The sequence below is a fragment of the Lineus longissimus genome, chromosome 15 (genome assembly GCF_910592395.1).
Source record: "Lineus longissimus chromosome 15, tnLinLong1.2, whole genome shotgun sequence".
NCBI lineage: Eukaryota > Metazoa > Nemertea > Pilidiophora > Heteronemertea > Lineidae > Lineus > Lineus longissimus.
This window is the reverse complement of record NC_088322.1, coordinates 11,185,002-11,207,212: the sequence shown is the minus strand read 5'-3', so window position 1 is coordinate 11,207,212 and position 22,211 is coordinate 11,185,002. Positions and strand designations below refer to the sequence as shown.

The following is a 22,211-nucleotide window of genomic DNA, read 5'->3' as shown; positions in this document are numbered from 1 at the left end:
TGATAAGTTGACCTTTGCCCCCCCCCCCGCGGCAGAGGATCCATGAGAATTTTTCTTTCATAAATAGACTTTGATACATGTATTTTGTTTTTACGTTCTTGTCTTGTTCAATGCACCTTTTCTTGTAAGCGCACAATGCACAATACTGTAAAATGTACAAGAGTACGATAAATAAACTATATATATATAAATTTAGACTGCATTCGGATTCGCTCGGATCTCATCGGGTTTTTGCTAGAGTGTGTAAACGACCCACCTCAACTTGAGGCAAGCGCTTAGCGGGTACGTTTCCACCCCGTTTCCACGGAGGTTGGTTTGGTAACTACGACGAGCAGCTTCCAGCAAAGTCCGGCGTTGACCTTTCAAGCCTCTGGCACTTCTTTCTGTAAATTCAATTACCGGGGTTTGCGCTCCTCCCTCATCTTTCGGCATGTGTTTGATTTGCACGGCTTGTGCACGGAAATCGATCTCTTCAAAGCGACCGATCTTGGGAATGGAATTCGCTGACCTCCATCGAACATGCGAATGTAAAATAATTATACTGTATTTGGGCATATATACATGTTAGATCATTCCGCGCGCGCTGCGACGAATCTTGTGTGTCGCGAACAATGATGGGAACCTTATTACGCGGCAGGCGGCAGTAATCAGTAGTCAGTAGTCCAATACCCAGTACATTAGTACCAGTCATGTCGACTTCATCCACATTGGTTTTGTATTGTACACGTAATTGGTTACAATTAGTTCCACCTGTTAGTAATAACGTCCATCATTTGATCGCCTCAAGTAGCACTATCCAGAGTAGGCTGTTCGGTAAGTTGGAAGGCCGGATAAGACCCTTGGAAATTTTGGGAATGGATTCTCCAGGGTGGGACATGGCCAGCGTCGTGTATGAATTCAGCTGAAGTGACGTGTATCGACAAGCCGTTGTACCTTGTTAGAAAGCAGAATCTAATTAACATCTGAATCATTTGGAGAAAAAAGCATGCATTATGCATGCCAAATCCGGTCCACGTCTGCAGTGGTTGCCGATTATTTACCGGTGTAAATGTATGTCTGTCATCAGGTTGAATACTGTGCGGACATTAACCCGATGTTGACCCAAGTATCGATTAAATGTATGTTAATATGTCATGTGACAAAGTACATTCCGCTTGTCTTATATCCTGTTGCGTTGTTATCATGTTTATGTCACAATTGATTTCGATAGACGTGGTCTATATTGATATAGTATAGTGTAGGAAGAACATATGACAACATCAGCCTGCTATGGTCAACATAACACAATGCGTTTTCTTGCAAGAGCACGTAAAACAAAAAAGGTTTCGCGTCTGAACCCTGTCATGAAATCGGGTTGGGAGGGGCATTTTTTTGTTTTTATTATGACGTATTGTGCTCCGTATCCTTCTCTTCGTGTATGTCCATGGCCATTTAAACGCGCTATCATTATCATCATAATTAATATCGGCATTAATGCTACCATAGCAGACAAAATTGCTGCCACCATTAGCCGCACATGTCTCGTTTTATGCAAACTGAAGAAAAAAACGTAATTAAATGGTGTCAAAATGTAAATTAAAAACGGCGGCCAAAATCGGGGCAGACGAGAAACAGTTTTCTATTTATACTTGGCCTAACCCGAATATTGGGCAAAGTCGAGTCGGAAGCATCTACTTACATACACGATTCTGATAATTCATGGGACAAACAAATAGGAGCATTCTATTGTCTTTAGAACAGGTGTACGTTTTGTTTTTGGTCGAATGTATGTAAGGTTTATAAGCGCCATGAGTTAGATAGACCTCGATCGGACAAGGTCACCGGCATCATTTCTTTATTTATTTCGCTGATGATACGTTTCCAAAATGAACGATAGAAATGGATGGAGTGAAACTGCAATTAACGGAACACATGCCATGGGACGAGATGAAAAAAAAAAGGTCGACGAGGAAGCTTCGCCAAGCGAATCCCTCTGTACTGGCTTCCGAGGATATAACATAGTAACAACACTTTCGACATTCATGTCTCTATTCATCATTGGTGGCGTCAGTTTTACCATTGGGATATACGTCGTCGAGTTCAGAGAGGAATTTAAGGGCAGCAGCGGTATGACGTCATTTGTTGGATCCATCCACTATGCCACATTCCATTTTGTCGGTACGTTTTGTGTCAATGAAACTCGCCATGTGCAGAGATTACATTGGTTATTGGAATTGCTTACACATGTAGGTACCTGTACATCTGTTGCGTCCAATACATGTATATACATCTCCCGTGTAAAAAAGTCATTACACGTATTACCCCACGTGCTTCTCACAATTTGATTACTAGTAAATCTGTTTCATCTCGGGTAAACCAATTTCATACATTAATACCCCACGCACGCGCACGCGCCTCTTAAACAAGTTGCGTCCAATACAACTCCCCGTGGCATCCTTTACCCCACGTCGGACCAGGGGAAGGAGTAGCGGGCAGTTGGAAAACAGTAGTTTTGTGGTAATATGGGCGATGATGATGATGATAACCAGGATAACGAGTCCCTATCCACTCGTGCTGTGTTCATTCTACCAGCTGCGATTTACTCTTTTTCTCCATTCCAGCTCCCTTCTCCAGCTACCTCACACATCGTATCGGGTTTCGGAGCACTATTATGATCGGTGGTGTTGTCACCTCAATGGGACTTTTTGCCACAGCTTTTGCGACATCTTTCTCCCACGTCATAGTAACATTTTCGATAATAACAGGTATTGTACCTTTTGCAACATCTATAGACGTATATCTTCAAGAAGCACGGAACTGAGCGTAAGCTTGCATGGCCGGCACCTTCAAATGCAGTACTAGATAGGACTAAAAACTACAAAATCAAACGCCAGCTTCTTTGGAACCAAATGTTTGCAACTCGTCATTCGTAAAATTTGCAAAACCTCGTTATTAATATGATATCCAACTAAATCATTTTGCTTTTATTGCTTTGTCATTCAGGAACAGGAATTGGGATTTTCTTCGTGCCTGGTCTTACCATTGTGTCTTACATAGAGGAAGGTCGGACGCTCTTCAACGGAATCGCAGCCTCTGGAGTTGGTGCCGGTATCTTTGTCATGTCCAATGTGATCCCATTTATAATCGATGCATTCAATTGGCGCGGATCAATGTTCATATTGGCGGGCTTTGCTCTTCATATCTGTGTCGCGGGCGCCCTGATTCACGAACCTGCTTCAATCAAAAGATTAAAACGTCAGGAAAAGGATGTAGAGGAAGAATCACGAACAATTGCAGTAAAACTGGGCTTTGACCTATACAAGAATTTAAGTTTAGTCCTTTTTTGCATTCACTACATGGCGTACATGGCTGGTGTTTCTCTAATATATATCCATCTTACAGCGATGGCCAAGACGCTTACTAAAACGGACGAGGCGGCGACTCTCCCAGTGTCACTAATGGGCCTTGCGCAGATATTCGGCAGGATTATATCAGGGCTGATCGGACAAAGTCGGCACGTTGACACGTTCCTGTTCTATTGGATCTGCAGTTTCTCAGCTGGATTGGCGGCCATCGTGTTTCCGTTCTTGCCGTCCTATACAAGTCTGATAATAGGGAGTGTGTTTCACTCTTTGTTGTCGTCTCCTGCCAACTCTATTTATCAAATAGTTATGCTGTACTTCGTCGACATTCCTCAACTCACCATAGCTTTCACGCACCTAACAGTACAGATTGGCCTCGGAATGATGATTGGGGCGCCGCTAGCAGGTGGGTGAATATTTTAAAGTTCAGCTTTAAGGCTCAATAGATTATTGCATTATTGCGGTCGGAAGGTTGCGCATCCCTGCAATATCTGTATTGTACGAGTTAGCTCTTTGGTTATGATACGCCAAAGTGGAATAAATACAAGACTTACAAATATCAAGCCACATTTTGAAATATATTGCAAACCTTTCAAATTTCTTGATACATATTTTAAAATCTTGACATAGGTTTCAGAAATGTTGGCATGTTTTTTCAAGGGTTGCAATATATTTCAAAATGTTGCATATTTATAAATCTTGCATTTATTCCGCTTTGGCGTGCCATATTTGGTTGCAGATCAAGGCGAAAAACGTCTGCGTCAGCCTCCCCACACGTTTAACTGTCGTGGCTGTTACCGACTTCATCATGGTTAAGGTTAAACCACCGGACTAAAATTAGCTGGTTACCCGTTATATCATTTATCCTCTGCTAAGACCGGGTGTTGCTGGCCGTTCTTCTGTCAGAATTGCAAATTGCCTGTCATCTTTTCCAGGATGGGTGTACGACATTACCGGTGACTATGGCAATTCCTTCTACCTCGGGGGCGCTATCATCGCATCCGGGAGCCTCCTGCTCACGTGGCCTTACATCAAACACAGACGACAACGCTCCCTACCGGAAAATGTGGAGCTAGCAAAAAGAACGCTGAGCTTTAGCAGTATGTTTGGGAGTCAAGTTGTTGTCGCAAGTAAATCAGAAAGAAAGGATACCAGGTACGCTGGCTCCGTTACGGCCGTTGAAAGTAATTTTCAGTGAGGTTCTCTTAACCACTGCTAGATGTAGTATCAAAGCCGATTTGCGAGACGCGTAATTGACTTGATAACACCTCAGAACGTCGTACTTCTTTGTTCGTAGGTGTGAAAACTACCCGACGTCTGATGTCTTATGTGTTTAGCTTCCTAGAAATACTCGGGGTCTGGCACTAAATTGGCCATTTTTGTCACCCTGAAGCCTGGATTATGGTTTCTTTCGTTACTAAGTGATGTCCCCTTCAATTTTCCTAGAGAACAAGGAAACCTTTTGGCATCATGTTGGAAGACGTTTGCACGGGTTCCGCTGTATTACGTCTGAAATGAAATAAATGATAAGTTCATGAGTTTGTGTGATTGACACTGACCTGGCCCGAGTCTTATAATCCCAGGAGTACCAGTTAAAATGTAATGGCTAATCCATCTTCATTGCAGGAGGTATAAGCAAGTTGATCAAAAAGAAGATATTGGATGACATTCTTCATACCGAGGTTAAAGCAGGTCAATCTCACAATGTACACTAAAATGTCAACCCAGCCATACACTAAAACGTCAACCCAGCCACAAGTTACCAAATTTCAATTTAGCTATAAGCTAAAGCAAATCAGACTTCACAATCAATTGCACGGTAATTCGAAGACATCATTATGAAATCAAAAAGGTGTACCGAAAGGTTCATCATGGCAATCTCGAACCATTCGCATTCGCAGACACGAACGTCTTTAAAAATAGTTCTATTTGCGACGCCAGATGGAAGCATAATACAATTCAATCGTGACATATCAGATACCGGTAGGTTTATTACCGCCTTATAAAATGCATTTCTTACAAAGGAGGATGCATTGAACTGGTGCATGTTTCAAAAAGGAAAGGTAAAATAGATAGTGATGATCCTGAGAATATGTGGCAAAAAGGACAGCGAATGATCCTGAACACATGCTGCAAAAAGTACAGTTGCAAAATGTAGTGAATTATCCTGAGCACGTTGTAAAAAGGATGGTTACAAAAGCTAGTGTATAGTGATAGTGAATCATAAAGTTTGCCAAATGAATATTTCTCACAGCGCTTTTGTTCGGACAATTCAAGAGAAAGTGACAATCGTCTGCAAGATTGCGATCTGCTTATTTAATTAAGAAATAACTGTAGAGTACTCGACATGATTGGACCCCTCCGTTGGCGAGTTTAACCGACAAGGTGGGCAAGGTGAATATCCGGTTGGTTTAACAGATTTCCATACAACCATTGTCACTTCCATGGTAAAAATAAACACACCAGCGAAGGATCTGGCCTTGTACACAATAATTTATTTTCTAGTCCCATTATTTCCTTTCATTAATTGGATTCCTCTCTAATTAAAGAATCGAAGGACAAAGGAAGATTGAAAAACATTTTCAATCTTCGACGGCACACGTGCAAGAACACCACGTTTGATTGAATCACAGTAGCACTCTAAAATATACCATTGTTACAAGGCAAACATTCAATTGTTTCAGGTAAACACTAAGAATGATATTAAGAAACTTCGAACCGATGTCATAAAGGACGCGTTTTGTTAGGCTTTTATTGTAAACCCCACTTTTTGCCACCACCATTTTACATTATCGAGCAAGTACCTCCCTCCCCCCCCCCCCATTTTATATTAAACAATATTCCCAAAGCATGCCATCGAGAACTGACAGTGTGCTGATATCGTACGATGTGTGAACGTGATCTCTCTTAAAATTTAGTTATTCATGTGTGGTGCTCGACAAAATCAACCAGTAAGCGCTAGAATGCCGAATATTTTTATTGATCTGATCCACTTGTATAAAATAATTTAAAGCTCATGCGTACCCTCGAGGTCCGGGGCGAGGTCGATAGTGTGGACACATTTCAGATATCGTGAGCGCGGTTCTATGCAGGTAAGAACACAAAAATGCGGGAAAATCATTAACAAGTACGAACATTCGTGAGTGCCTCATTGACAGATATCATGTCAACCCTACGCATATATACATGGCATAGTATTTTCCCCCGAGTTATCTGCTCGGTGACATTATCTAGTCCAACCACAATCTTCAAGTGATCTTGGAATCGGGCCGCGGACTGTTTACATCGCACGTCGCTGTTTTTATTTACACGAGGTAAATCGTAAGTACGAGTAAGGCGCAGTTCAGTCGAGAAGCGCAACGTGTCGACATCAGTTTCGAGGTACGCTCGCCTAGCCTTGTCTATTCAGCACACAGATCTCAGCGGAAGTTAGCTTCATTTTGTAACGGCTTTTCTACCAAGCAGGAGGTGGCTGCACTCCAATATATATTTCTCCGGGTTCATTGGAAGTACTAGAACAACTCATACTGTGTTACTTGTTTTTCATTGCACTCACAATCGCCTGCTAGCATTCCCACATTTATTGACAGGTGAATGGTATATTCTGGGATAACGGAGAGTCAGACACGCTGAACAAGAACGGTCCATTTTCGAAGGATTTATCCCAATTTTTAAGATTTCTAGACTAGAATATTCGTAAACACACGAAAGGAAGGGAGATTCTGAAGCAAGGCAGGGATAATCACAAGAATATTTTGAAAGACACCCGGAATGTCCTCAGAAAGGATCGTTGACAGTAAGTATCACGTGATGATTCTTTGTTAATTGGCATTTCATTGTTGTCGTCTGCTAAGATGTCAAATCATAACCCACCATTTCTTACTGGTAGCCTATTGTACTGAGCAGCGTATCCAGTTTTCTGCATGTCTAAGCCATGAAGCCATGAAGCCATGAAGCCATGAATCTGATATCATATCGCCTGCAAGTGCTACTGTTGATCTACTGTTGTGCCATCGATTTTGTTGTTTGTCAAGGTCATGCATGTCGCTTTGGTGTTCTCACGATCAAAACTCAATGGCAACTCATTGGCTGTTGCTGCGGAAAGCGTGAGCCATGGCCCGGTCAATAATCCATTCCGTTTGTTAAATGCTCTTCATCGCGTTTACCCTCAATGCAAGTTTGTGCATTAGAGACCACTGTGGTTGATCGTTGCCTTGTTTGTGGCCTTGGCGCATCTGTGGCTTTAGCTAAATACTAGTTCCACATGCTTGGCTTATGGACTCGAGCGACAGCCCGATGACTAGCACTGAGAATTCGGCACACGTATGACAAGGCTTTGAGCAAACATTCCGTTGCAATGATGAAATCATAGTAGTTGTGCGAGTACTAGTCGTTGGGGTGTGGACTACTCCAAAGTTGGAAAACCTGAATCGCTCAGTCCTACCAACATATTAACTTGTAATTGACAGATTCTGAACATCATCTTAAAGCGGGATTGAATGCTTCTGATTTGACCGTTACCACTCTCTTTTTGTTTGGTTTGCTTCTAGCCACACAGCCCAGCTGATTAGTGTGAAGCAGGATTATGTTATTCTAACTGGACGAAACGACAGAAAGCATAGGCTACTGCCTATCGGCGAGTGGTGAGATTTCAGTTGCCTTACCATCCGAGTAAAAACAAAAACTGTCCCTATAAATGTCCCTATCATATACATGTATATGTATGTTGTGGCTAAGATATATCACTACCATGTTCAACGAAAACATATTGCTGCCTTGTCAGATTCAGGAATGGTAATTAGGCAGTGGTGTTGCTAGGAGGCAGGGTAGCCTTCGATGAAGCATCTCTTCGACAGGTCGTAATACCATTCTGTGGTTAAAAGTAAAAGCAGTCTTGGTAGCCGAACAATTCTTTCGGTATTACCGGTATAGGTAAACGGAAGTAAAAATAGGGACTGCCTAGGCCTACCTGTCTAGCATAAACTTCGTGAAAGGTAAATCTACCCGACTTTTTCTTTCATGGTGTGAAGTACTGGCATATACTTTGAGTCTGATCAACCGTATGACTTGTACGAAAACAACAAAGATAAATTTCATCAAATAATAAGCCTAATTCAACTGTCATGTAGGTGGCCTTGGTCTACGTCGTCGAGGCAAGTTGGACACTCCATGTACCAGCTGACATGATTACCAACTCCAATTATTATGTATCATTTTGCTATCATTATGGGACAATCAAATCATTGCACTTAATGTGAAGCAATTTTGATGTGTCTTGTGAGCTTCAAACTCGAACTCGTCACTAGTTGGTGACCCGACCTTATGGTTTGGCAAGGCCATTTAGGTCGTGCCGACAGGGGAGGGGGTCGTGCTCAATTGAACACATTTGAAACAATATCGTCCTAATTATATAGGCCTACTGCAGAGGGATTTGTGCATGTTGTCATTTCGAGAACAGATAACTAGGCCTATTGGTCAACAGTCTACTTGCTGTCTTTTTCTGTGTTGAGGTTGACGGCTCGAACAGAACGAAACCCATCCCGGCCGAACTTGCCCAGCTGACCTTTGTATGGACATTCTAATTATTAAAAATGTCTGTGTATCAGTGTAAAGGCATATATATTTCGAGCGACTGTGGCTTCTAACCACTCTCATGGCCAAAATTGATTACGGCAGAACGCAAGGACGCTGTTGTAGACCTATTACCCGGTTACTCCAGTTAGTGGGAGTTAGTAATATGGGACAGACTGAGAATAATTAGATTAGCCAAGTAATGACAAAATGCAGGAAAATGCATTGATGAAAAATGCATTGACACTGAAGCAAAATTTTAAAAAAAATCTCCAGTAATGGTCGGGAGTAATGTCGCTTTTGAAATAGGCCAGTGTATCTTGTGCACGTTCACTTACTTTCTGGAAATAATTACTAAAATGTTTTCAACAGTCATTTGACCAATTTTACAAGTAATTTGCGACGAAAGGTTTTTGTTCGAGTTGATGGTAATGTAGGCCACGATTTGTTAACGGTTGCTAGGCCAATGCTTTTATGTATGTCTTTGGTGCTTCAGCCAGGAATCATTTCCTATTTAATGAGCACTATTGCCCTTTTAAAACCTTGGACTGTCCTCAGTACAACACACCCAAGTCCGATCCATTACAGTAACTCTTCACTTCAGGAGTGTCCCCGGACTGGAACCGGAGGTACAACCGTCCTCGCAGCGTGTGCCAAAACATGCCTTGCATTCACACACCCTGCACCCACGTCGGATCGGTCTGTTGGTTTAGGTCAAACGAAAATAGGATAGATAAGGCGCCACCGTATTACGTAGTGTGCACAACCTCCAAGGGTAAGAACAATTCAGCTTCTACCCAAGTTACCTTCAGTTCTTACCCTGTTACAACTAGTTAATTCGCTCAACCTAAAGTTCATCCCCGCATACACACACTTAGTTCAGTTGACAGACACGACGAAACACGCGTGTAGATAAGCCGCCACGAACAAGGGACGGGCTACCCAAGTTGTCTGCTTCTGTATCGTTACCCCCCCCCCCCCCCCCCCCGACACGCTGCAGTTACAATTTTCGCTCGCTGATATGCCCGGCTGTCATTACCTCGCAATCACACATCTACCGTTTTGGCTATAGAACCACGACTCACCACCTCATTTCGTGATTTACACAGCATGTTACCCAGGTTAGTTTCTTACTCCTCGACCCATTTCAGCTATAGTGCTAATTGTTAGCTCGACAAGAGCTGCTTATGAACCTTTCTGTTGTGCCCTCATCATTTCCCGGCTCTGATACATTTAACCACCGTGGGCATATCGAATAGTAACACCATTGCATTAAGAGTTAATCAAATCACGCTTGGAAGTAATCATAACACCCGAGGTTACGGTTCCACAAACCCAAATCATAACAAATCAAAGAAAAAATGGAGATGAATCAGAGTCGTCATGTGACACACAAAAGAGGATCACATTATATGCATCGGATAAGAGGCACTTGCCTCAATGTCGTTATATGCGATCGATCCCAGGGGAAACATGGTATTGCAATCCAGTCGGCTTTTGTTGAGGAGACGGCCCCAAAAGAGTGGAGTGGACTGAACTTCTCAGAAAAAAGTTATTCAAAGAAATGTACAGTCTATGTGTACAGAATGTGCAGCAAATTTAATCGTGTACGGAAACCAATAGCCGATTGAAACCACCTTACACTGTTACAGGCTCTAAATATTGCAAGTAGTTTGAAATACACTTTCCGCAAGTTAGTGACTCAGTAGTTGGGGTATTTAAAGGATCCTCATGCATTTGATACATCGAAAGGTATGCCGCGATTGCTACCTACTACAAACACTGATGGTTGGCGGATAAACAGAAAGCCATCCGAGCATCATGAAAGTGGTGGAGAGGTTTTCAACCTTCACCAAGTTCAACAAGGAAAGAATTCTGGTTACCATAAAGATTTGTGATTGCATTTGGATGGCAGGAGTTTTCACAATCGACAGCTTGCACTCTATATATTGATGCTGGAAATGTTATTACATGTACATGCATATACATGTAGTACGTCGCCGTGATTGCTACCTACTCAATACAAACCTTGCTGGTCCTTTTTAACTCCTTCCACACAACAAGAAAGGCTGCTCCAACATACTAATTAAAGGTTGCTCCTGACACGATAATAGATTAAAGAGAATATACTTCTAGCTCCGATAAGCGACCCTTTGCCATTGGTATACCCAGCCAAAGCATCAATTCGCAGAGAAAAAATAAACCGATACAAAACATTGAGATCATGGGTGGTTTGCCTTTATTGTTACCAGAGAGTCTTTTAATATTATTATTTATTGAAAGACTCTGGTGTTACGATCTGTTGCTAATTGTAAAAATACAATTTGTTACCAAAAAATGTTGGTTGGTAAGCCACATTCGTCTTGAGGACCATCTGCTTCTGCGCGGAGTCTCGACGACTGGTACACTTGGGTATTGGGAAAAGCTCCTTTTCCTCGATCAGCTCTGTTGAAGCACTCTTTGAGTAACAAGATATACTTGTAGACATGGAGAAGTTTGTATGTGAATACAAAGAGTGCTGCAGTGTGTAGCATTGCTAACCACATCTTAGTTTACTCGAATGTAGGCTTACGAGCACGGTGGATGGAAAAAGCTCAGATGTAGGCTACTGCTGAATTGCATGAGCTTCCTAAAAACCGGCCCAAGAAATACCAGTGTAACTGGTATTCATTATGTGTTATGGTGGATGAAATTAGCTAGATAAAAGCTTCATATGATTTTAGTTAAATCTCTAAATCAGAATCGTGTGTATAGTAGCAAAGAAACAGAGCATGGAAACTATAGCATGCAAACAACACAGAAGTCATGCGCATTCCTTTCAATTCGTAATGGTACTTCCGTAGTCCATGATTCATAATTCATGAAGCATTGCGCTCTAAAGGATACTGAAGGGAATACAAGGGATAAACAACATATGGTGTAGGCGCAAATGTGTTAATCATAAGGCACTCATCCACTTTTTTTGCAAGAACATGATGTATTGATGACTACCAGTAGTTACCGGTAATAGCGATTAAAAAGATGCTGTAGATGACCTTGGATTATGACAATAAGCCAACATGATGACCTATCTATTTGATACGGGACCAGTGCAGACAGATCTGTATAAAGCAATATAGCGGGGATTTATCACATATATGAATATGCAATATCTAGTGGCAAAATCTCACTTTTATCTCATATACTGATACCAAGTATAGATTAATCTATACTCTCTCATGCCAATCTATAATACCGTTGTTGTGCGTATATCCTTCGGGATACTTTAGGATTGACATTCACTGCCGGTAAGTCGGCATATACTCTCTAATCTATGCTGATACTGATCTCCCAGACCCAGCTATACTCCTAGAGAATGTGGTTGCCAAGTTTCAATTCAACAGACTGTTGTCACAGTCCGTCATCGATAGAGTCATATTGCTGACAAATCCTGTTATCGCGTGCTAACACCCTTCGATCGTCCAACAACGACGTCTGTTTTTTTAGAGTGGAGAAGTCTAGACGATCTCACACAGTTTTATCCATTAGACGATAATTTTACCCTTGACACACTTAACTACAAGTGTAGGCCTACTTACAAAATATCATTGACATAACATTTGACAGATTTTCCACCACCAAAAAATATTTCAGTGTTCACAAGGTTTGGAGAGATGTCTACTGCAGCTCGAAACTGTCATCACGTTTATCGTAATAAGATGAGATACATGATAAACTGAACAGATCAGGTTAATTTATCATTTCCGCTTCATAAGCAGCTGGTTTATTTCAAAACAGCACCACCATAAATCATCGTGATAGTTTCAGAAATTGATCATCCAAGTCGTGCAACTCCAGCATAAAAAAACCAACCGAGCGGGCGACACTCTCCCTGCACTCTAGGGCTTAAGAAACACAGCGAGTGACACTCCATGCCTAAAAACAACCCAGTGCAGTGACATATACAGTTTTATATATTCCACAGGGCCGCAGCTTGAGGAGGCAGGGAGCTAACGCCCCGACATACAATGGTCAGCACAGATACATGTACATTAACATGTAAATATGTGTTGTATCTATCATACAGATTTTGACCAATTGCCAGACTTGCGCTCCCCTGACTAAAAAGGTAGAGTCGGGCCTGCACCAAATGAGTGGGACAATCAATAGACATTAGAAAACAATACAGCAGGGAGATAATACAATGTATAGACTGTTGTCCGACATGTCCGAGACTTCGTGTGAGAGGTTAGTGAATGTGAAGAATTTAAAACACTCAGCAATGTGTGAATACTTTCGTGATAAAGACACACTATAAAAGAAATTAATTGACCTCTGAAGGTCAGGCGGTTATCTGGTGATTTGATTTGGGAATAACTCAAATTACAATAATTTAGTTTGTGTAAATTGGCCTTAATGTCCCAATGAATGAATCTACATGTATCTTAGTTCATGCACATGCGTTGTTTATGCACCTCGGTGCACATACATATGTTGGAGTGGTAATGATGACAAAATGGAGGTAACGAAGAGTTGGGCATTCTCTCATCTCAACATCTGACTTCGCTAAAGCTTTACACCAACAAATATTTTTTTAGTATTGGTTCGTTTTTAATTTCATGCATGGCGTTTTTCCAGTGTGCCGCCGCAAAAAAAGAAGCCGTTCCAGGTGCGTTAGGACAAAATACATCACTCCTTTGTTTCCAAAACTATCAGCCACACAAAAAGTAAAAGATTAGTTCGCCGCTTAATTGTTTGTAGGTGTGGAAGATATCCTTCCCCAGGTGGCCTCTGTGTAGTTTGTGGTTTCAGCTCTTTGTTGTGGTTTGAAAACAGTTTGGAGACAGTGTAGCTAGCGATTATTTTCCCCGTGGAATCAGCAACAAAATTTCCGAGAGAGCCGAAGCAATGTAGGTCTAAACAAAATACTTACGAAATGACACAACGAGATAGGTCATTGTGAAATTTAAAATAATGACCTAGAGTGCTAATTGATGTAATTTACAAAACTGAGTGATTCTACATGCTGTGCATAGTCTAGCACGAAATCTCCTTATTGGAGCAAAATGGAAAAAAGTTTCTCATTCAAAGGCAATCATGAATCAATTAGGAACCACATCTAACCAGAGGATTACACGGAATATCTAGTTTACATTTGGGTGAATCGGAGTGTGCCACACCCCAGGGTAACAATCAGGGCCCGCCAGTTGTACAATCGACGTAAGCAGTGACGTTCCAAACGATTCGTGGTGTAGGTCCCAGGTACGTGTAGAAACCAGTCTCGGCGGTAGATCAGTCAAAATTTTATTGATATGAGCAACATATAATTTTGGTTTGCATACTGTTTTGTAGTGACAGACCGATCGTCATCGCTCTGTTGATTTCGATATCGTCATGCGCCTGTGAGACATAGGGACCTCACGATGTAATGGACACCTTTGTTGCCAGAGAGAACATTATCCCTTACAACTGGCGAACTTCATCATTATTTATCTATCAATTTGGCTGCTATCTAAAGCACGTCATGCGCCGAATCTGTTCCGATAGCTATCACCAATAATACCAAGTTCACTGCAGCCATTTTAACTATTCCGCAGCTTCATTTTACTATCAGCTATTCACAGATTGCTTGAGGCTATTGTAAGGGAGAGCAGGTACACTGATCTCCGACCGATATTAACCTCAGTCGCAAATTGAGGCAGATTCACAGGAAAAAATGTCCGTTAAAAAGTCTATAAAGAAAGTGGCCTATGGATAAGGTTGGGGAAATTTTTTAACAATTGATATTTTAATATATAAGCGTCTCATTATACAGTGTTAAAAGACGAATGATGAAATTCATCGAGGATTACAACGCCGTCAAGTTGACGTAAAATAAAGAAAGAAGATTTTAATAGTGCGGCACGATATAAATACGAGAAGATCCCCCAGTCCGATTAAAATGCCACCACAACTGAACCGCTGTTTGTTACTCAAACATTCTAAGCACATCTCAAACAACTCAATGTGTCCATACAAATACATCCTCTATGTACGAATAAAATCAATTAACTCCCCATCTTCTCCTGGTCTCTGATTCTCTCGGATATCTATTTTCTCCTCGAAAGTGAGTTGGGGATTGCCGTACTAATCCGTTAGGATCGGAATCTGCCGTAGCGTGGCGAAGAGCGGTATAAGCGATACATATATTGGCGCTCACTGGTATTTTCTTGGATGGGACCGAAGAGTAACCAGCCTGATGAGGCCTTAACAGTAGGAAGGAGGGTGTTCTTGACTAGCGTTTATATTCGTCATGGGCTACTCTCACAGGATCGAGTGATGGCACGGCCCCCCTGGTGCGGGGTGATCATATCCATTATGACCCTAAATGGGAAATGCAGTCATTCAATCAGTTCCACGCTGGGGCGAGAGAAGCATCGCTTTATGATTGAAATCAATTGATGTGCCACGTATAATGTGGTAAATGGTGAGCTATATGATTTATAGCCGAACATGCAAATAACAACGAATACAAGTGACGTGAATGTCATTCGTGTTCGACTGCCGTAGCACTGGTGGAATCCCATCAGCTAAAGTGCCATTGAGGCTGATGCGCGTAACACTCTGGTAGCACACTGAAGGTCAAGCCAAAATAATTTTTTGGTGCGGCATTAGGTTATTCAGCAATACGTCGGAGGAACATGCAATAGCGAATGCATTCGAATCCCACCACTAAAATCATTGGCTGCATTACCATTTGATCGATATATCGCTTGACTCCTTGCCAGCAATCAGAATCAGTCACGCAAGGTTTTTGAACCGGAGTTAATTATGCTTTTATCGATTGAGATGGTGCCGCTTGTACACTCGATTTATCAGAGAAAGAAGTAAATTCGACTAGTAAGTGGATTTTGTGAAAGTGCGAAATAACTTTGCCCCCCCCCAACATATGTTTGATTAGCTGAGTTTTTTTAATATTTAATCTTCATTTTATATTTGAACAAGACTGGCATATGCTTTGATCAAATCAGAGTAGAACAGATAAAAGCCAAGCCGACGCATGCGAGCCGGAATAGCAAACTTACTGGGGAGCCCCAATACCTACGTGTTTTGTTGACCCGGCACCAGGAGCCCAAAGTGGTACGCCGTTCGTCGTGTTTTTGTATCTATTGGTGGCTCGAAAAAGCAGAAACACATGATTATACTAATATATAATACTTACATTCAATGTGATTTAAAACAATTTAGAAATTTTCAAATTTCACCCATTCAAAGTTTTGATCAAATCAAATTAGTGCAGATGTTTACCGTGTAACATGAACTTTCTTGATAAATCATAGATTGCCCACCATGCTACTATCAAAATATTTACTTCGTAATGATAAATTTTATCTCTGCGTTCTTTAGTGCTGATGCATAGGCGGCAGAGCTCTTTGCTTTTCCTCACCAAGGTATTTGGCTTACATTTGCGCCTATGATCAGCTGATCGTACACACCGGATAAGATTACTCATCAGCAGTCTGTGATACTGAACAACCACTTACCACTCCATACTCACAAACTGATGAAACTGCGAACGTTACCTTTCGCTACCAGAACACCATCCTCTTGCAAACAGGGCCTCATTGAGGGAGTAAGTATGTATCGAGTGAAGTAGCCTGATATTGTCAGGATATCAGAACACATACTGAAAAAGAAAAGGTCACGTGTCATAAAAAAGGTTGATATCAAATGCTTTGTCCTGTCAACATGGCCTTCGGTTTTCCACGTAAATTGGACTCGTAAGATTTTGCGTATTCTTTCTTTACATTAATTTTTTTTCTTGTTTTAGCTTCGCGAGATAAGACCAAGGTATAACACGGCTTGTAAACATGGTAAATCGGCCAAATTTAAATCTGAACTATCAAAAATGACTTCTAATATTGCCCTTGACCTTTCCTAATCACACACCAACCTTTCTATTTTCAGCAATGCAAGATCTATTCCGGCTCATCGCTGGTGACATCAGCAACCAATGGAGACCAGTCATGAAAATGCTGGGTCTATTCGACGCCGACTTGACCCTCATCGAACGCCGCTCGAGGGCCAAGAGTGTAAACAATAAGGAACTTGCTTACCTCGGCCTGGTGAAGTGGGAGGAGCGAGATCAAGAGAGAGCCACGCTTGAGAAACTCTCCAGGGCTTTGGCTTCATGTCGATTGCATGGCGTGGCTGGTAGGTTGTTCATGGTGGAACCAAAAACGCGTTTTCGTAGGAACCAGTGTGGGGATTAGGACAGTGTCAGAGAGTGAAATCCTTAACTCCGAGCATTACGTGGTTCCGAGCATCTCGTGTTCATGCGTTCCGAGTCCCTCTGTCTTTCCTGCCGCAAAAACGGCTCTCTACGGGCATACCTTGATGTTTGCATTCGAATCTGGAGGTTTTACTGGGGTCTGCATCAGAGGGTACCACTTGGAGTATGCATTATCCGGTTGTCTAAAGAACAGCGAACCCGTATTGATTCATTGAATATCCATGTTCAGGTACGCATGTATGGTGCCTGATCAGGAGCATCATCATCATCACAGTGGTTCATGGGAAGAACTCCGTTGAGAATGACGGAGATAAGCAAAAGTTGACAACTTTTCAAACTTTTCATTTTGCTGTCTGAACCTTGGAACATTACCACGTTTCTATGAGAACACAGCAATTACAATGTATAATAACAGAAGTCGTGTTGCGCAACGATTTATGTAGTCTAGTCCTGAACATGGATATTCAATGAATCAATACGTGTTCGCTGTATCCTACACTATATGCGAACAATGGCTTCACAAAGGGTGCATGACCATGAAACTATTGTTCGCGTATAGTATAGTCTAGTATAGGGTATAGTTCTATGGGGAAGGTGCCTGAGACATTCGGATAATGCATACTCTACAGTAGTTTAAGCACCAGAGTTCTGCTGTATAGACAGCAAGGACACGTGTGTGAGACCGTACATTTAGCAACCCAATCAGCAGTTTTGTTATTTAATTCAGCCAATTCAGACTGAAGTTTTAATGTGAAATTTTTACCATTGTCTTTAAAAAAACACACACCCAGATTAAAATTCGAGGTACGATCGGCCGGGGACTCGGAACTCGATAACACGAGATGCTCGGAGCTGCGTATTGCTCGGAGTTGAGGATTTCGATTCTCCGCGGTATAGCATCCTTTGTTATTCTGGAGAACTGCCATTGAGTTCGGCGAAGATCTCATCAACACAACCCTGAAATAGAATGAGGAGGATGCGTTTTTTTATCTTTGATATACGAGCGTGCAGTTTAAAAAATGCACAGAGTTGTAATGCGACTACCCGTCCTAAACACGATGCACTACACCCCCAGCGGACGCCCAACGAAAAAGTAGTTGTAAGAATTTAAACAGAGTCAACCATTTATTGAGCAATCTATTAATGACTTCCACTCTTTTCTTTCCAGATGTTGTCATGGATTATAAAATTAGGAACCGTCCTTGAGTATTAGGAGACGCTGCAATCAGACGATACGCGCGTCAAGAACAGTCGCCATTTTGAAAAACATTAGGACCATTATTCATAACAACACCTCAGAAGAACCCATCGTATTTTTGAGACGATTGAAGAAAATGTCATCAGGATGCATTTTGTTAGATTTCAGAGGAGTCAGTATTTATCGCCATCTATAGACAGACAGTAGCACTAATGAATTGGCAATTCAGAGCATAACGTGATCGGAGGATAACTTTTAGATCAATATTGAGGGGGTAAAAGAACGGGGCAGAGGGAGGACTTTGACATGGGAACGGGGAAGGAAAGCCCAAGGATAGATTGGCATTCAAATGAAAAAGAAGAAGCAAATGTCTTGAGGTACATACTTCGTGTGGAACCTTGTTTTTTTGGCTTAAATTCGGGAAGCAACGTTTTTCGATCGACAGAGTTATTCTAAACCATGGAGTTGCAGTCGAGAACAGTGCCATTACGTACAAATTCCGATGTCAATTGCGAAATGAGCGCAATTAATTTGACCATGGAGTCATTTTGTATGTTATCTTAAATGTAGTGAAAAATTTACTTACTATTAGTGTGAATAAGTAGTCGCCGTAGGCCTAGTTTGATCGAGAAGGGACCATGAGGCAACAAAGAGTGACCGATGAGGTGAGCATGTTTGGTACACGACATGGTAGGCCTACCGGAACAAGGACCCCGGGCAACGACCAAACCTTTCAGTTATTTTGAGTACAAGGCTGGCAACACAGGCCACCATTTTGTTGCACTTCTTCTCGATTCGTGGAGTAGACGCAGGCGCGTGAAGATATCAGAATCGTAGAGATCGATCAGCTCCGGGAGCTACACAAAACTTTTTAAAAGGTCTACATGCACATACACCATTTCATGTGGAGGTTCATGATTGTTTTCTGTAGGTTTGTGGTGACTGACCTTAGAGCGAGTAACCAGCCTGGATACTGAAATGACGGACTGACCGATGGTTAAATTGATCTGTTGTCGACACAGTAGTTATTAACTACACCATCTAATCAAACAGTGGCAGCACCGTCGACGAAACAGAATCGAGGTTCCGAATTACTTGGATGTGACGAAGGTGCAGTGTGAAGGGTGCAATTCCCCGAATTGGCGACAACTACTCCCATAACGCGAAGCCTTGCCTGGCTGATAACAGAGAGGTGTTGTGCAACATTTACTTCAACTTCAGACCGAACAGCAGTCGGGTATAATCATCCAAATTATGGTCATGGTGCTATAACTCCTCTGTATATCTATTTACTAGTCTAATAAATAATTTAACCATTTGATATTTTACAACTTTGCGTAACTTCCTCTATTACTTTTAAGCTCTTTATCATCCCTGGTGTTGGTTTGCCCGTCGTAACGTTTCGGAGTGTTCCCCCCGATGTTGAGGAGAGAAGGAATGAGGTGCATGCAGATAGGCCTATACATGTAGTTCTCAAATTAATCTTTCTGATGATAGGGGTATGTCCCTCTAGATGGGCCGTGTGTAAGATCCCGAGCCCGTCCCAGAACGCAAAAGCCCGCCCATATGCCCCAGTATACACTTGGCTGAGCTATTTTTAGAAGACTATCATTGTAATAACAACAATTTTACTAAGTATATAATTTATATCTATAACAATGGCACTCACCGTAAATCAAGGTGTGATATGAACGCAACAGTCCCGATAGCACGTACTAAATTCATTGGCAGGCCAATTGGGGTCAACATCTCCCTACTTAATAAACGTTGATGAAATTATTCAGCGGCGTTTCAACGTAATCTAACGTTCAGCGTTACATTTACGTTGGACTACGTGCTTCTACTCTAGCTGGATGAGTCTACACTCCGGATGCAGTGGATTGGCCTTCGCCTTGTCTCTCCCTTCATCGAATGCATCCTCAAAGTGATTGGATAAGAAACATCGGCGATTTTTGTCTCATTCGTCACCATGAAACGAAATGATGGGATTCCCGGGCTGATTTACTGGACTCTCCCAACATTTTAAAGGACGGCTATGGGGAGGAGCAAGATAGTCACACGATGTTGCCAATAGGGGTCTCTCATGTCTTACATGTACATGTTGTCAAAACTATTGTCCTTGGACATTAGTCAACGGAAAGCCACCAATTCGACCCCTTAACTCATGTTTTATCTCCTCCTCTCATGCCCCGACCAACTCCTCCAGTGTATGGCTTGGTGACGGATTATGGTGTCGATGGTTCTGTAGATACATCAAACGCCGGGTGGTACTTACATCCGCTGGACACGTACAGATCATTGTCCGCTGGACACTTTCTACCGACAGTTTCTCGACATGTCGAGTTCCTGGACTGCTTTCCCCAGGGCCATTCCACAGCCAGTACAATGTTATAGGGGAATGATCCACCTGTCAGGGTGTGGGTATTATTAAGATATGTCCTACATTTATTTTAAACATCCTGAGATACAGGTTTTTGATACTCCTACCTCGTTGAAATACATGAAGCCAGAGGCGGAGTATATTGAAAACATCTTGAGCCGGGATGACGATTAAAGGGAGTATGATATACATGTAGTTTGGTTCAAGAGGGGGTGTAAGATCATGGGCCCGCCCCAGAATGTGAAATCCCGCCCACGTGTCCCAATATACTTTTAGAAGCCAACCTCTTCCCAACCTATCATCGCAATGACAACAAGATTCGAACGGATCATCATGTCCTACGTCTCTTGTGCAAATTTTACTATAACTTCTGTAAGAATTAACAGCGACTTCGAATGTAGAAGGAATGATGGGTCTACTGTCAACATATGTGGGCACACACGGGGTAGCACACCCCTGGGAACCAAATTCTGACTAGATTTTTAATTTTCAGGTGATAAATCGGCTCGAATCCAACGGCCAATGCTTTTTTAGTTGAGTGTTGCTTGAGGATCCCTTTCCTTGTGAGCCTCATGAACCCATATAAAACCCCTCTAATACATAAGTGTACCCACCATCAAGATCTAACTCAAGCCTATATCCCCTTTAAATCTGAAATACTACACATCTCCTTACATGCCTACGTTCCCCCGTTGAATACTACAAACTAGCCTTTGAACAATCACCTTATTAGCGTCGTGACCCTTGTTTGTCAAGATGATAATATACAGAAGGCCTGATGTAGAATAAACCAAATCCATACTATCAAACTGTCATCGTACGATTAAAACCCCAATGAGAACTAAATAATAGACACAGTATTTGAATACTATAGTGTCTGCGGTCATATTCTCAGTAACACACTTCACAGACTGTACTCAGTGTGGCTAGTATTTGCATAATATGCGGGGCTTTTTCATGCGAAGTCCAAATTGGTTGTTGACAAAATAATCAATCAATTTGCCGGAGTTTCAAGGCGGGTCACGTGAGATACTATTTTAGGCGAGAGGATTCCCCAATGATATTGAGCTCCATGCACCGATTTCGGCAAATATTATTGAAACAATATATTGCTTATTATCAGGTCCAGCCACTTCACGTTACATTTTTATTCAAATTATTATTTTTATGCTGCAATACGCATAACCTGCATTTGACCCAAGGGTTCCTTGAAACTTAAGCGGCATCGTTTGATGATTAATGCATGGCGAGTAGCTGCCAATCAAACTCGGATCAGAAAGTGCCGCCGGCCTAATCACATCTTGTGGCCCCTAAAAATCCGCGATCCGATTTGTCGCCAATTCTTTACATGGAGCATATCAAGCTACAGACATATGTCACTAATGAGCAATACATAATAGACATTGATTTGAATTCATAAACAATTGGTAAATAATGTATGGTCTATGAGATATCGCCCATCGATTTTGT

General features: G+C 41.9%; 2 protein-coding genes across 4 annotated transcripts; both read left to right on the top strand.

Annotated features, from left to right (window-relative positions):
- Positions 1 to 1,617: 1,617 nt before the first annotated feature.
- Positions 1,618 to 6,006, top strand: LOC135499567 (monocarboxylate transporter 13-like). 3 transcript variants are annotated; one of them, XM_064790424.1, is made up of 6 exons: positions 1,618 to 2,157; positions 2,601 to 2,744; positions 2,983 to 3,087; positions 3,382 to 3,747; positions 4,277 to 4,496; positions 4,968 to 6,006. In XM_064790424.1, the coding sequence occupies exons 1-6, from the start codon at positions 1,866 to 1,868 to the stop codon at positions 5,005 to 5,007; spliced, it is 1,167 nt and encodes a 388-aa protein (XP_064646494.1). In that variant the 5' UTR covers positions 1,618 to 1,865; the 3' UTR covers positions 5,008 to 6,006. The 3 variants fall into 3 exon arrangements, with proteins under 3 accessions (XP_064646494.1, XP_064646493.1, XP_064646495.1); XM_064790423.1 differs by having other exon boundaries at positions 2,983 to 3,747; XM_064790425.1 differs by having other exon boundaries at positions 2,020 to 2,225; positions 2,983 to 3,747.
- A 518-nt stretch (positions 6,007 to 6,524) lies between these two features.
- On the top strand, positions 6,525 to 19,692 carry LOC135499838 (uncharacterized). Its single transcript, XM_064790810.1, has 3 exons — positions 6,525 to 7,137; positions 16,839 to 17,084; positions 18,332 to 19,692. Exons 1-3 carry the CDS (start codon positions 7,113 to 7,115, stop codon positions 18,367 to 18,369), a joined length of 309 nt encoding a protein of 102 aa, XP_064646880.1. The 5' UTR covers positions 6,525 to 7,112; the 3' UTR covers positions 18,370 to 19,692.
- Positions 19,693 to 22,211: the final 2,519 nt, after the last annotated feature.